The 16,180-nt window shown below is 47.4% G+C and overlaps 1 protein-coding gene across 2 annotated transcripts; it reads right to left on the bottom strand.

Annotated features, from left to right (window-relative positions):
* Positions 1–235: 235 nt before the first annotated feature.
* LOC149344621 (uncharacterized) lies at positions 236–15,645 on the bottom strand. Of its 2 annotated transcripts, none has more exons than XM_089546312.1 (5): positions 15,457–15,645; positions 5,123–5,172; positions 4,298–4,335; positions 3,129–3,333; positions 236–1,687 (listed from the first exon to the last, which is right to left on the bottom strand). In XM_089546312.1, the coding sequence occupies exons 2-5, from the start codon at positions 5,142–5,144 to the stop codon at positions 1,509–1,511; spliced, it is 444 nt and encodes a 147-aa protein (XP_089402438.1). In that variant the 5' UTR covers positions 5,145–5,172; positions 15,457–15,645; the 3' UTR covers positions 236–1,508. The 2 variants fall into 2 exon arrangements, with proteins under 2 accessions (XP_089402438.1, XP_089402436.1); XM_089546310.1 differs by having other exon boundaries at positions 15,484–15,644.
* Between the last annotated feature and the right edge of the window lie 535 nt (positions 15,646–16,180).

Raw genomic sequence — 16,180 nt, forward strand, 5'->3', positions numbered from 1 at the left:
TGCTCGGAATAATAGAGCTGTAATAGCTGCTGTGGCGTATATACTGTTTGTTATTGTGGAAAGGTTTGATAGCGAAACGTCTCACTTGTTGCAGGTCTCAGCAGACCAAAATGTGGTTGGTTACCAGTGCGTTGTGTCCATTAGGAATGCAGTGTATTACCAGACGAATTTTCATCGGCGGTCGTCCACTATTGGCGATCGCTGACGCCGATAGCAAAAGGAGAACGTCAAAGGATTGTTTTGCACAGCTCATTTTATTGAACATTCGATTCACACTTAAAAGAAGGAGTCACGTTTTCACATCGCAGAAACCGAGATCTAAAACAGTCATTTCCTCCAAATGGAGCACGCGGTAAAACAACAAGCGCTACAGAGTTTTGAATGATCTGACTTTTTTTGAGACAAGCTGTAACAGATGACATATGTGCTCAAGATGGAAACAGTGACTTCTAATATTGATACACATAATGGCATGACTGATATAATTGATGAATTCACAAGCATTTGGCAGCTTTATAGTTAGCGAACGTTTGTTTGCTATTGTTAATGAACACTTTCAACAAATAAGTAAAGCAAAACAATAGCAACAACCAAAGACAGCTGTAAAATGGTGCACAAGGGTGCGAAACACTAGCCTCGCGTTCACGCATACAAGCAAGCAATTTGCCTCACTGCTACAAAAGTCAGTTGGCTTCAGCAGGGAAGCCGGCGTGCGCCAGAGCTGAACTTCTGGTGTTTTTTTTTGTCCCTCCTGGTGGCAACGAAAGAATGTGACCTGTTTATATTGCACCGGATATGCAAATATATATATTATAGTTTTTTTGTTTTTTGACTCCTGGGTTCAAGGCACTCCACTTTTGCGCCTTGATTAGCTGAGTTTGAAGACGTGTAGTAATGCAGGGTAAATGCAGGCATTCAGAGCAATTCTGATGCCATGAAAGGATCGACAAGGTCAGAGATTGTGCGTACAGAATCCGGCGGAAGAAGTTACAATACCAGCTATAAATGAACCCCACAACGTTTTCAAGAAAACACTCCATTCCAAACAATCGCTTTTATCTTGCTCACTGTTCTTCAAACTGTCGCCGCCTGCGAGTCATCCGGAGCTCGGATAACTGGGAAAGTTCCTATTTGCTAAGACCTCTCCTCTTTGCACTTATCACAATTTAACTGACACAACTGTGCCACAGCAGTGAAGAAATATCAGCAAGAATGCCCTTTTGCGATACAAATTACATCGGAAGACGAAGCTTGCTCAGAGTGCAACCGCTACCAGCTACAAAAACCCGCACAAGTAGAATAATATATTGCAGATTTGACTGTCATCGGCGTACTCATGGCCGCCATGCATGAACCCGCAGTTGCGAAGAGAGGTCGTGCAACTAGGCCTAGCGAGCGTGTTGCATCATGGTCACCGCAGCGTCACCGTTCTTCCATTGAAACGGGCCGTAGAGGGGGTTGGACTGCGTGCGTGCGAGCTGATGATTTTTCGTGAACAGGCAGCCGCCCTAAGCCTTGCTCTTCCTGGCGCCAGCGATGAGTGCAGAAGCCTTCTCGACGTCGGCGTCGGTCAGGAAAGGCGCGTCCGGGATGCCGATGTTGTCGTTCACGTAGAAGAAGTCCGGCGCGTTCGCGCAAGGAACCGCGTCTTCAGGGAACGCACAGGTCAGGCTCAGCTGGTTGAACACTGCGAAACAAGAACGCATTGTGTCAAAGCTGGTGGTTGTCTCACAGAGGAGGTCTCAACGCTCTGAGCCGAGGAGAGGTAAAATGGGGAGTTCAGAAAGATGCATGCAACCACCCCCTCCCCACCAGAAAAAAAAAAGAAAAAAAGCGATAGCACTGTCAAGAGAATTTGATGTGAGAATTTTCGTCAGAAGAGGCTTGCCGATCAAAGGTGTTTGGCACATCTTGATTGTCCTAAGGCACGTTAGGAGGCCTGCAGGTTACAGTGACACGTATTGATTGAACAGATGGTTCCTCGTCTCCGGGGGAGAAAAATTTAGGAAGCAAAACAGTGGTCGAAGAGGGTTAAAAATTAAACTAAACGAAAGAACAACGCGACAAAGCTCTTTTGCCCAGAATAATACCACTGAAAATCAAGCCTCCCAACCACATTACAGCTTGGAGTGAATTTTTCGGTACTCACTGCCAGAGGACGGCACCAGTGTGAACAATGAAGAGAAGCCCTTTCTAATAAAGCCCAAGTGGTTACAAAGATACAAAAGAAACAAAAAAAAAACGAGTGCTTGAATTGTGTTGCCTTCTGTCTCCGTCGTCTTTTTGCGCTTGTTCACCATGAATACGAACCAACTAGCCTAACTTCTCACGTGTTGTCATAATCCACAAAATCTAAGTGCTGGCTGACAGTCAGTGGAGTCTCCACCGTTGTTTAACGGAGAGCGCACAGCGCCCGAACTATGATCGCCTGGTACCCTTAGCAATACCCAGACCATCGCGCACTACTTCTAGCCTGCTTTGGCTGTTAAGACATTTTTCTTGTGATTGTTCTATGACTTCTAGCTATCGCGTAGAAAGCGCAGTGAGGCTAAGTTGCTTTTTGTGCATTTACCCTGTTCGATCTCCCATCCGGAAAAGGCAGGCGATGCACCGACTCATGTGGCAGTTGCCAGACTGCATGTTTCAAACCAAATATAAATAATAAACAGCGGTGCCCCGACGAAGACCGCAGCGCCTAATAGCGTCCGCTCGATGAGACATGTTCCATTAGGGGATTTTTCGGGGAATGTGGCTGCAGTCTTTAATTTTGCGAACCGACACACGGTGAGCAAATCTCCATTCTCCGCACATGACGACTTCCCTCCTCAATCAGCGGAGACTGAGCAGTGCTCGCCTTGAGTAAAGGAAGCAGAAGATAGTGTCCGTAATAAACAACAGCCGATCGAAACAACAATCCAAGGAGTCAAGTTAGGCTAAAAGGGAATTTTTTACTGCCTGTCAGAGGGTCGTAACAGTTAAAATTGCCTCATGTTTTCAAAACTTATTGAGTGTTTAAGCTACTGCAGGGAATGAGTCCTTGCTTGAAATGGAGGTTTTCGGGTCTATTGCAGGGAATTTTTTGGCTATGGCGTGGAACATCATTGGTATAGAGAAGAATGATGGCTCACTGGTCTGGTTCCCGCAGAAGAAGCTGAACTGCTGAACCTCGGTGTGTCCGTCGGCGTGCGTGACCACGTTGCAGACGTGGAAGATGAGGCAATCGTTGTCCACGTCGGCGAAGTAGCCGTTCTTGGCGGGACACTCGAACGTCGTCTTGATGTTGCCCACCACCAGCTCGGCCCCGTCAGGCAGCTCGTACGCTGCACGCTTGCTCTGTGACAGGCAAGACACGAACACACGGTTGACGGCGCGTAGCTAAGCTGGCGCGGTGCCGGAAATGTGAACCTAACTCCTATGCGCGGAGGCGCTTTACAGGTGTCTGCGAACCCCTAACGAGCAGCTCTGCCAGAGAGCACCGCAGAAAGTTTTGCTTCTAAGCTACTTGGCTAAACAATATGCAGAAGAAAATCCACGACATGGCATGAAAGAAGACGTCTACATCTCTGATACATCTCTTATAGACGCTGATACATCTCTTTTCCCTCCATGCCGCTACGTGTTAAGCCGAATTTTTATCAGATGGTTGAGTGCATTGCGTAAGGGCCCATGTAGAGTCCTTGCCGTGGAACTTACACGACTCAGAAAAGAGGCCGGTAGCAAGACGGCACCTACACGGAGAACGACATTAACCATAAATGATCGTAATTCTACTATTTGGCTTTGACTCCAGCTGTTTGATATTATAAGTAAGCGCTTAATATCGCTTGCTTAAAAAAAAGAGAAACGAAAAAGAAGAAAGTTTGATTTAAAACCGGGCACTAAACTTGAACTAAAGAAATACTATCGCGAGCATAACCATAACATGAAAATGCGGAATGCAAAACTGAATAACAAGCCTCCTTGACAGATGTTTGCCATAAAACTGCAGCTAGATTATGGCGTTTATGTGCTGTTGGACCGGCCGAATGGAAACACTGTTGCCGGTAATTCGCAGTGCACATTGCATTGCGCACATGAGTTAGGCGCATTTCTCCTCATTGTCTACGGTGCAAATTCTGGCGGGATTTACGTATGTTAGTTGCAGTAGCTAGGGATACTAGCTTATAGCTATTGTGACAACGACGGCAGTACTGAGGCATTTGTTGCAGGATTGGAAATCCAACCCATTTTCAGAACTCCCAGTGAACACCGTGGCGATACTTGTTCATTAATGAGTTCATTAGGTGTGCATGCTTACCCTGGGCTTGGCAGTGACAGCAGCGGCAACAATGAGAGCTGGAAGAAATAAAAGTAATTTTAATGTGGCAACGTTTTCCAACTAGAACATTCGAAATTTAAGAAAGTTCATAGGTGTCTGATGCATAAATGGTTGGCGTTTAAAATGACCTCATCTTTAGCGCGCTTTCTTAGTTTAATCAGCTAAAGTGATTACAAAGCAAGAGTACATGCAGTTTGATAGTTCTAAGAGATGCGCGACAACGCACAGTAGTAACGTAAGGAAAGCAGCACGTGATCGAAAAGTTTTCACGAACAGCCCTACCGGACTAGAACACAGCCAAGTTTTAACTCAAGTATTTGTCTTAACGCTCTGTACTTTTTTTTTGCACGCGAAGTGCAAAAACTACTGGGTACATTTCACTGCTACGCTCACGCACGGCACTTTTACTGCAAATCTGACATCTTAGATATATTTTAATAGCTTTATAGAACTTTGTAGAGATGTTTATCTCTTTGGAGCGATCAGGAACAGCCAAAGCTGTGAGCTCTGTCGCACATTTAATTAGAAACATGAAATATTAAGCCTTCCAAAGAAAGATGAACCCTTGTTCATCTCCTTTACCTCTACTCGCACTATAGTGACTTAATGGTCCGCTTTGTGTATGTATCTGTAATTAGTGTTGTTTACAGATACCCTCCTGTGCATATTGTCTGATGAGGTTCTGCACTTTACAAAAGAGACAGAGAACCGGGAATGTGAGCTGTCACTCAGCAAAGTGAGTTGTTGTTTGTCATCAGGCTTCTCTCTTTCCTGTTTCTGTTTGGGCGGAATCGGGCTGCTTACCGAGTGCGACGACGAACTTCATGGCTCCTCTTGTGTTTGTGGCGTCGGATCTACAAGGAAGAAGCAGAGGCAGAACTCATTTACAGTGAAACAAAAACAACAAAAACATAGCAACAAAACCTACTGAATCGAGTGTTGTTGACGCGACTCAACTCTGCGTGATGCATAATAGTCCTGAGGTCTCGAATGCAGCGTGCAGCTTTAACGGACAGAAGAAGTCAGTAATAAATGGCTCTTTCTTATTTTGTGAATTTCATTACATTGTGGTGGCTTAACATTACAGCCGTGGTTTTAGCACCGGGGATGGTGAAGTTACTTGCAAGGATCAGAGAAACTTTGCCGTATTAAAGTATCGCAAGCAAGCGAAAGTTCTTGTACAGCACACCTTCCATCTGCTGAGTTTTGTTATTGCCCACGTCTGCTTCTGCCCTCTATTTTGAATATTTGGCTTCTAGCCATTGCGGTCATAGTCTTTGCTGCTGAGCGCCCTATACGCGTGCTCTTTCGTCCAGTACCTCTGTCAGGCCCGTCGCTGTCGCGAGAAACTCAATGCGACCGCCGGAAGCTGTCGTGGCAGTGTCGAGCTTCGACGGGCGTGCCGTAAACGGCGTTCCCATTGCGTCTTCTCTGCCCCGGGGCGTGCCCCGAGCCCTTCCGTGGTCACGAGCGAGAGAAAGAGAACCCCTATTCAGCAAGCTCCGCGTGCCCGGTTGGTGACACCCCCCCACAGTGAGACTCCTTCCTGTCAATCCAGGTGTGATGCACACATGAAACGTTTAGGCAGGGAGGGGAAGCAGTCCGTGCGCACGGTGCGTCGAGCTCGATTCTGGACTGGGGGGACGTCTTCATGTGTCTATCTCGGCCGTTGCCCACAGGAGGGCTCTGGGCCCCTCGAACGAACGTCGCAATCGTTTGGGCCACGTGCGCACGAGGCGAACGGCAAAGAAACGGTGGGCGACGGGGAAGAAACACGGTTCTCCAATGCGTCCGAAACCGCTCTTTCTTTAGGCAGGCTGTGTCGCACAGGAAGGCTCTCAAGGAGCATCGTATCGTTGACTTTTTTCATTTCCGTTTTTCTCTCGCCGTCCGCCAGGGCAGCGTACAGAGTCAGAGACTTTTTCTAAATTTCCATTACTAGATTATTCTTTGATCAGTGTATTCTATACAGCAAAGTTATTGCGGCAAGGACCATCATTTTTTTTAAAACAGACCTTGATGCGGTGAATGCTGCACAACTCAGCTAATGTCCATTAATGCACCTAAAACGTAGCTAATCTCTTTGCCTACCGTTCTACTCGCATTTGTACAAACTTAATACCAGTGCAGTATTTGCGACAACTTACAACTACCTTCGAGTTCATCTTCAGTCTGACTTATGTTGGCATTACACAGTTAACCCTGCTTTTGTATCAGCTTATCGCACACGCGTTCTTAGGAGCAACCTTAAACATGCACCTACACACCTGAAGAAACATTGCTTATGCCACTGTAGTTCTCCTGAAAGAAAATTGAACACGCTTCCTGAATATGGGATTCACATCAAAGGTACGCTATAAACAACATTTAGTCCCTGCGAAACAGTGCTGTTTGTTTCATAGTACACAACTGCATACGTTTCATCAGCGCCACATTATCAAAACTTCGGGCCAGGCTAGAACCACTATCCTGTCGACACCAGTTTGCTCGCCTAACGTTGTACCACAAGTAGCATTGTCATCCCACGTGCGATGGCGACATCTTTAGGCCAATCATGTAATCTCCCTGCGCAGCGACAACGATATAAAAGTAAAATGTCTAACCCACAGCTCATCGTTTTGTGCAAGATCACACGAATTACTTCCTCGCACAATAATAGTTGGAAAACCAACCATTATTCATCACCATCGAAGGAAATTTATCTTTTCAAGATCGTTTGCGTCGTGTCAGGATGACTTAGCCAATTATAAATTTCATATTTTTACTTTATGATCATTATGAAACTAATTTTTGAATGACTTACGAGTTGTTGAATCTATTTGCTGTGTAGTTCTTTCATGTGCAAAATCACTTGGTTTTAACGCGGACTTGCGTCGCGCCTAATGATTACCTCCATGCAATCATGTCGCGGAGATGCAAGTTTTAAACGATTTGCTTAAAAGCCATCGATGTAAACCTCGTCGCCGTCGACCGATCCACGTTCAAGAACTGCAGGTGGTCCAAGTAATCCACAGGCCTCCCCTACGGCGTCCCTCATGGTCCTCAACGTAGCTTCGATCAGTTAACATCCTTAACTATATCGACCAACATCGGCGTATCCCGAGTGCACCGCCTTGAGGCATAGAGCAATATTCCAGCAGCGTAACTCAAGCGAAGTCTGCTGCGCGGGAAAGGAAGAGCGCATGCCGTACATGGCCACGAATGGCCGAAGCCGGGCAGAAGTTGCGCAACAGGACAAACAGAAAAGAAAGAGAGACGCGGTGTAGGAAAAGAATGCTTACACGGCACGAACGTAACGCAAGCACGTGATGGCTGTCGAGAGAGGTTTCCTCAACCTTACAACACACTGGGGAAACCACGTCGTCTCTCGGTGAGCGCGATCGAGCCGTTCGACTGCCTGACGGAAGATCAACGTGCTCTGCTGCACGCTGTCCGCTAGCCTGCATGTGCAGCTGCGGAAACGCAGGGCCAAACTTTGTCGGGTAAGAAAATCGCGCCTTCGACAGATGCTTGCTAAATGACGCTTATCCAAATTGCTGCCCAAATCACGGAACGATGCTTTAAGTACTAGAGAGTTCTCGATTAATTTTGAAATATACGACCATTTTTTGGCGTAAAACCGAAACTGCATTCGCGGATGTCGCCTCCACCAAAATGTGGTCGGTTTGGTAGGGTACCAAAACAGCAACCTCGTGCTTGGCAACATGACACATTATCGTTTTTGATACAACTAGGCGAATACCAGTGTACCAGACCGAGCGAAGTATTTTGGTTAATTAAGAAACTTTGCCACTTGGGACTATTACTTTACACAGCGGCTGTTTGCGCCGCTAATACATTTCACGCGAAATGCTGAAACGGGTCTTTCAAACTGTTTATAAAATAGTGGGATGGGAAAGAGAGCGCTTGTCTTTGCAACTACTATTTGCCCTTGATCTCGACCGAATGCTCAAGGCTCTGTTTTACTTGGAAGAATATCGACCTCAGAAGCCACGCGGTACCGGATAGTTTTCGATTCAACAAGCCACAATACGCTTCCATTCACACGAGGGCTGTAGCAAAGTGGTTTGTATTAAAGGCGATATCACTTAACGGAGAACAAGGACTGGTCTTCTTAGTGCTGTGGCATTCCAGTGGTACAGCTTGCATGGGCACTGCTGTCATCAGTGAGAGGGCAGCGGTCGAAAGTGCTCTGTCGAGAGGAGCGGCAGAGGATGCATGGGGCACCGGCGCGCATGCAGTCACACGGCATCACGCGATGTATCTGAGATAGCAATTAAGCAACACTTGGCAGCCAGCTTGTTGGTATGCACGACTCGGGATCGGTGCTGAACGCTCACGCGAGGCGGTACGAAACGGGAAACGCAGAGAACACGGACACGGCTGTGTTTCACTTGTCCGTGCAGCTAGCACGACCTGCGACCCGGATATGTGAAGGCCGGAATTTTGAGTTGGCACCTCGTACCCACGGCTGCATATCTCACGCCATGAGACATCAGAGCGTGCAATGTGCAAGAAGGTTGGGGCTAGTTAAAAGTTAATTTAAGCCGGTACTACTAAGCAGGAAGAGAGATTCATTTAGAAAATTTGCGTTGGTAGGATGTCCGGCGGTGACTAGAGAGCGGGGTAATTGTAGATCAATGGGAGAGGCCTTTACCCGACAGAAAGGTGCTATTTGACTGATGAATATTCTTGCTGTCAGTTAAAAGTAGTGAACCATTTCAGATACAGAGTATGTCAAAAGCTGGCAGTGAGTGATTATGTGAGCAGTGAGCTAGAAAATGCCGCAAAATATTGGCGAATATTGGCCTTTCAGGAATTTGTTCTCATCTGGAGAGGTTGTACTGAGCAAACTTTTCAACTTTTCACGAGGGGAAATGAATAATAAATATGTGAATTAGTAATTAAAGCTAGAAGACCATGCATTTTATGTAACGTATTACACTGAAGATAGAGGAGAGTTGCTGGTGTACTGGGTACATGAGGATTTTATTTGGAGGGGGGGAGAAGTTCTTGTGAATTTACTCCAAAGCAGTACGGATGCATCACCGCAACCGTAACTCATCTGGACGGGAAATTTATGTGCAAAATTACAACATTATTGAGAAAAGATTTCTAGTAATGTGTGTGTCAATATTTAGGTGATGTACGGTTTTTTACATGTCACAGGTTACGACGTGAGTTTTACGATTGTCTTGTAAAAACTCTGGACTCGTACATTCTTTGTCTATCAATCGGACTGGGGTTTGTTATTCACGTTGAAGTAACTGCGTAGCGGATGATGCTGGAATGACAGCGAAATTCCGTGACTTGTGCTCTGCATCGACGCTGTCTGTCCTGCGTAGTATTTTGCTTCCGCGATTTACACACATTGCCCGGCTTATTGTCTTGTGTGGTCGATAGAATTCAGCTTACGCGAGTCCTGATGCTCCCTGAGTACGCTTGCATCTTGCAAGTCCATGTTTCCCGCAGAAACTAGACAAGTTAAATGTAGCCATGGGGACTCTAACGTATCTGACAGTACCTAACACTAGTTGGCACATTAACGCAATCGTTAGCCGTGGTAACAGCGACAAGAAAAAAAAAGCGTGTGTTCGAGAGCGTAGTCCGTGTGTTCACCGCCAGCAATGTACGTAAAGGGGATCGTTAAAGAGGCGCCCGACCTTGCGATGACCTTGCAAAAGGAAGCGATGGGCATGAGCTAAGCGTCCGGACGAGGACCATTACCTTGCCCCCGTACATCGGCGCCTTCGTTTACGAGGTTTTCCCGGAATGTCTCTGTGCTACACGTATTCGCCGCTCGACGCTTGCGCGACTCGTCAAAGTTCATCTGACCTCGAGTGGGCTCTGCTGCCTCGCGCCGCGCACTTTCGCTGAAAGACTCCTCGTAAATCTCGTCCGCGGCTCCCGTGCGGTCGCGACGCTCTTCTAGAGCGGCCACCGTCGGATGCAAATAGGGAGCCCGGTTGTCCGTCCAGGCCTTGACATTCGCTGACCCGGGGGCCACAGGTGGGAGATGCTGACCGGCGAAGCGTCGTGACGCGTGTGGGCGCGCGCGGAGTGATTAATCGTCGAAAGCGGAGCGCTCAGATTCCGAACTTCGCTGTCGGACAAAGATAAATGCTCTCCTGAAACGGAATACGGATGTCGAGGCGGATGTTTATTTGCGAATCTGCGGATGATTAACCGGGACAAACAATTGGATGGAGTACAAGCTGTAGAAGCGCTTTGTAGGCGCTCGTACCGCATGCTTCGTGGGCAGTCAGGAATATGTATGTTTCAGGTTTCAGCTCTATGGTGCAGTTGGACCGGTGAGAAGTAGAAGGAGGTGCGAAGGAGGACCCGTACGCGTTTAGCCCTTGCTTAATGGGCGCAAATCACATCTTTGGAGAAAGTGTATATTACTTCTTGAGAAAGATAATTCTCATGTTTGTTTGGAAATATAACGCGCAGAACATTCGCTGTTTCTACTCGCAACGCTGACAGTATATGTCAATGAATCATTCGTGCCGCAGACTGGCTCTCATAAATGTCCATTGTATCGCGGATTGTAGAAACTGCGCTGATATTAATAAGTGTTTTTTTGGAAGTATAAGAATAACAAATACAATCAGACGTGTACAAAGAACGTTTTATGATCATACACTTCAAGAGGAGATCCTACCAGCAAAATAAGTCATGACTACCTCGGGGTTATTGCTGTATAAGTAGCTAATACGCTCATCCTCACTTATGCCTCCGTATGTGTGCGCGTCGTAGTGGTGTATTAGTAAATTGAGTAGTTTAGTAGGGCTTTTTAGTGCGTCCGTAATATTATTTTTCTCAGTGCTTCAATTATTATTTCATGTTACTCAAATGTAAGTAACAGACACGATGAAGTGCTATATAGGTCTTATCAGGTTTTTTATCGCGCATTTCAATCATTTGGGCCCTTCAAGATTAACGATCCATATTCTGCAAAGAGTTATAATGAAGACAGCAGAGGTGAGCTTGTGCGGCGAAAAAAAGAAATCAGTTTACCAACATCTGCAACACGACCAAGTCATCTACGCTAAGTACATCCCGTCTGTGATGTAAGTCTATTACAGTTATCGAAGCATGCGCTGTACGTGGTTTATTATGAGTCATAAAGAATGATGCTTGATTTCAGCGCAGTCAGGCCAACAGTTTGGGCGAGGAAATTTTTTAACGCCGAAAATAAACTGGGGTGGAAAATTTACAAACCAAAGATCGAGATCCGCACGTATTGGAAACGCTATCGCTAGATGAGGCGCTGCAATCGTAGGTCCGCAGCTGCTAAAGGACCACTGTACGGTGCATGCGAGAGTAACATTACCTTTTCAAAGAACTGCACTACACTGTGCGTAGCGTGCCGAGAGACCTCGTACACAGTTCCCACTTTCGAAATTGCGTTTTGCTTTGCTCCTTTCAGCTTTGTTAAACAAATGCGTCACCATTTAAATTGACCTCGCTTACTCCATGAAACTGTTATAATTATGTCAAGTGCGATTGTTTGCATTTAATCTGTAGCCACTGCAACGTGGGCACCACGTCAAAGTACCACCGTATTGGGGGTAGTTATTAATATTCTGAAGGGTAACTACGTCAAAAGTGTAATGCAATACACTTCAACATTCTTCGCTGTGCTATCAATTTGCACATCACGTGCTTCCACAACCATCATTTAAACTACTACAGGTGAAACTCAGCGAGCAAAAAGCATTATCTTTCATACGAACTGGTTGAAGTGTATATCGTGGTTATGCACGAAAGATGACTTTGACAAGTGAAGCGCTTTCCAGCAGCAGTCATGCAGGGGGTAACCCGGTATATTGAGGCGGCTCAACATGATCCACGACATCTCCAATAATTTGATGTCCGGCATATTGAGTCAATTACCATTGAATGCGGTATTCCACATTCCAAAATGACGGCTATAAAACAGGCGCAAAATCTTTCATCCTGCGTTGTGCACCCTCCAAATACCGCCGCATGTGCCCTGGACCATGCAAGTCCCCTAGATCTCACGATGGATTTATAGAATTCCCAAAATACCCCAAAAAGTTCAGTGCGTGACACCACGACACGCGTTTCGTCCTTCGGACTATATCTGTGGTCTGATTTTGGCCAGGTACAGTATCGAGACCGGCCATAGAAATCGAAGGTATGTTTGTGCAGGAACTGAGTAATTAAAATTATTTGGTTCCCAATTAATCAGAGTAGGGCACATGAAAATTACACCTGGCACAAAGCGAGTTCTATGGTAAGGAACTGCCAATGAATGTGAATGCCTCGTTGCAGTCAATGTGCAAGCTAAGTCTGCGCGCATACTTGAAGTTTCTGTACACTAAAAAAAAACTATCTGGTGACGGACGCTAGAGCTATAGAAGGAAATCAGCTTTCCTCCCTTTTTTGTTGCTGTTGTCGAAAAACCTCGTTTTCTCCGTTTGTCGTCAATATAATTCTTCGGATGACGATTGAGGTACGCGACGAAAAAGCAAAAGGGCGGGGGTTTGTGAAAAGCGTGGCGCCAAAGGCACGCTTCGCCCGCTTTTTATTTGGCGAGTTCATGCGGCAGCGTCATTTTCGATCAAGTAATGCCACACCGAGAAGAAAAGTCTTCTTAAAGTGGTCCCCAACGAACACGCCCACGAAGGTAACCGCGTTTTCGGTCAATGCCTAAAATAAGACCGAAACCAGCGGGCTCAATCATGCCGCTCCTATTCTCACAGTGATGCATGAGGGAGGAGGGGCAGCACCGACGACCGGCCAACGCGGCTATCTTGTTTGTCACGCGGGGGAGGGAACCCGGGATCTATATGAATATGCGCGCGCGCGCGAAACACGTCGCTTGCAGGGCCCGATCCCAGCGACGCAGTCCTAGTGGGGTCACCCCGTACGACGAGAGTGCTGACCCGAAAACGCCCTCAATCAAGCGCTGCCTCTTGTAGGTGAACGGCGGCATCGGCCGCTTAACGCGCCCACCAGCAACATCACCGTCGCTGTCTGCGAGCGCCGCTTCTGACGCGTCGTCTTTGGCGGGAACGTCGCTGCATTCGAACCAGCGAGCGGCGTATTCCGCTTGCCCTGCACTCAGGTTGCCAGAAGTTGGGTCGCAGCGCAGCCACCGTTGCTGCTACTTAATTTGTGCCCCTCGTTAACGCGGAAGAGCGGAGTTAACTGTCTGCGTGGCGTTAAGGGAGAGGGTATAAACTTATGCAGAAAACTAATCCATGCAGATACGGTGCAGAAATGCCTTGGAGACCGTTCAACGCAAACGCATTATTAGCGACCTTTTGCACCGGAAGCCATTGACGGCCTATCCTAATTCCGGCTAACCCGATAACGCGTTCTGGTTGATGCATCCGTCAGCTGCCCACTCGTGACTCATGCGCCATGAGACCCTCATATCTCTTGACTGGGAGCGGCGTTTTGGCAGTCATTTTGTGGCGCGTGTAGGCCTTTTGTTTGGTTGCTTTTTTATCTTTGCTAGCCTACTCAGTATCTTAAGGGATCATGTCTGACAATCCTTTCAAAACATAGACCTTCTGCGATATTCCTCAAGCAGGCTTCCCGACGCAACAGTGTTGACAACAAAGATCACCGATCTCGCACTGTATAAATGCTAGACTGTACGTATGGCATTATGATACGTATACTGTTGTTCGCTCCAAGCTATAAGTGCGCTGTTTAAAGCGTTCGCGATGCTTCCCGCACCAGCCCAGTCCTGTTAATTTCGGTCAGAATAATGGCTCCACTTCACTCATCTTCCTCCCCCCCCCCCCCTCCTTTTCTGTCCCACGGTAGTGCACATGCTGAGGCCACACCCTGCTGAGTCATGTCAATACAAGGACCTCGCGACAGACAGTGTACCCTTGATAACATTATCACTGACAAAGAAGCGGACCCGGATGTTGTCTCTGCTTAGCTATCATTGTAAAACTGCCTTCTAGGCCTTCCGTTCATGCGGTTCATTGAAGTCTGAGGCGGCCGAGTGACAGTACGAATATAAGGCCCGTCCATGTTCAGTAAATATGCCGTAAGGAGAGGGCTGTTGGTATTATTACAGTTGTTGTTTCGTCGTTGTTAGCACCATTGTTGTCGCTGTTTTGTTTAACGATCGGAACCCACAACAGGCATTCAGGAAGCGGACAGAAGAGGGAATGAATATGCAATGCAGTCGACATTGGGCTGTAGAAATAAACGAGGTTTGAAGAGTGCGTAAGCAAGGAAATGCACCAGAACGCGCACTAAAATTCTCTAAAGGAAGCGAACATAAAAAGAGCGACGGGAGTGTCCATTGCTGGCAGTGCAATCAATGAGGACACAGCTGAACTGGGATGCATTGACTTTAGTCGTCGAAAATGTTTCAAAAGTAAGGCTGAAATGAGGTTCCAACTGAACTAAAGAGAAGTTGCTCTAAAATCATGCCCTAATATACTGCATGCGAAGCACGCAATAGTGTCAGAGCATTACGTAATAGGATACATAGTAGTTCACATTAACACAGCACTGAAGTTCAGCTAAACTTGACTTATGGTAGCATCTTCGTGATGCCGTGCAATTATGGAGGCACCCGCAAGAAGCATTGCTCCACTTGGCTTGATAGCTGATCTATAGGAAAGCGTTTTGGATCATGCCTGCATGCAACTACTCAAGAGTTTGAGCAACGCAGTAGATTCCGAGTTAGGTCAAAAGTAGCCGGAGGCGGCTGAAGGCAAGGCTGCGGTAACGGGATGAAGAATATTATATATAATAGCATAGCATTAGAAACCAGCAGTACTGATTATTTGAAAACGTCCTCCAGTTGGGCAATGTTTCCGTAGACGCTGGTAAGTTTAAGCACTTGCACTTGTGAATTGGCGAAGCATGCTTGCTTCAATTGGGAGGCTCATTGTGCAGTGGCCTTATACCAAGTAGCATTGTATAAAACCTATAGAAGAGTCTGGCCTAATGACGGTGACGAATACGTATTATCAAGTATCCAGAATCTCCATTGGTTTGAGAAGGCGTAACGGAAAAGGCTTAAGTGGTGCCAAGCAGAAAGTTTACATGGCTGCAGTGGTAAGGACAATTAAGTCTACCAGGTAACCAATTAACACTTGAAACGAAAACGTTGCAGCGTAGTGTATACTTGCAAATTCAGCCCCGCAGTCCCGCCTCACCTGACGATGCTCTTTCAGCGATGCAGTGGTGGACCCTCTTCCGTGCTCGGCTCGCTTAGTCCGCACAAGGGCTGTCAGACGTCGACGCCAAGAGGACACTCGTACGAAGCTTTTGAAGGCGGGGACACTCGCGCTGTCAGTGCTGCCTGCTCCAGACAGCCGAGCTCTTTTTATACGAGCCTCGTGCAACATCTCTCTTTCCTTTCTTCCTGCTCTCATGGGGAGGAAGCTACGTCACTTCCTTCAGTCCCCCCCCCCCTCCCCCCTTTTCACGCTGCGACAACGCATCATACGTCGTTTCCCGAAATCATGCTTCGTCTTGTTTGCTGGCCGTGCGCCTCGCTTTCTCCCTTCCCTCCCCCGCTGCCACCTCGCGGCACGCGCATTATTCGCGGCGCGCTAACGGCACCCTCTCTCCCGAGACATCTTCGGCGAGTGGCCTTCACACTTTCACTACTACATCGGCGGCGGCAAACGTCACCTCCGCGACGTCACGAACGCTGCCACCGCCGACGTCGTCCTGACTGGGAGAGAAAGTAGACAACGCGTGCTGCCGCGGCACGTGGTCGGGCTTCCTTTGTCGCCGTCTGGGCTGGCGAGGTCGGCGAAGGTCTCGCCCCGACCACTTCGCGAGCGCCTGAGCAGCCGATCAAGGCGGCTCCTCGCTTGACGGACAGCTGCAGACCCTCTTCGCGTT

Source organism: Amblyomma mixtum, chromosome 5, assembly GCF_055824585.1.
Source record: "Amblyomma mixtum isolate Tamu chromosome 5, ASM5582458v1, whole genome shotgun sequence".
Lineage (NCBI taxonomy): Eukaryota > Metazoa > Arthropoda > Arachnida > Ixodida > Ixodidae > Amblyomma > Amblyomma mixtum.

What these genes read in the sequence shown, in the direction of transcription:
- LOC149344621 (XM_089546312.1), bottom strand. Translation starts at nt 5,144, where the DNA reads ATGAAGTTCGTCGTCGCACTCG. An exon ending in GAAGTTCGTCGTCGCACTCG is followed by an intron (nt 4,336 to 5,122) that starts GTAAGCAGCCCG and finishes TATTTCTTCCAG; the next exon opens with CTCTCATTGTTGCCGCTGCT. An exon ending in CTGTCACTGCCAAGCCCAGG is followed by an intron (nt 3,334 to 4,297) that starts GTAAGCATGCAC and finishes TGCCTGTCACAG; the next exon opens with AGCAAGCGTGCAGCGTACGA.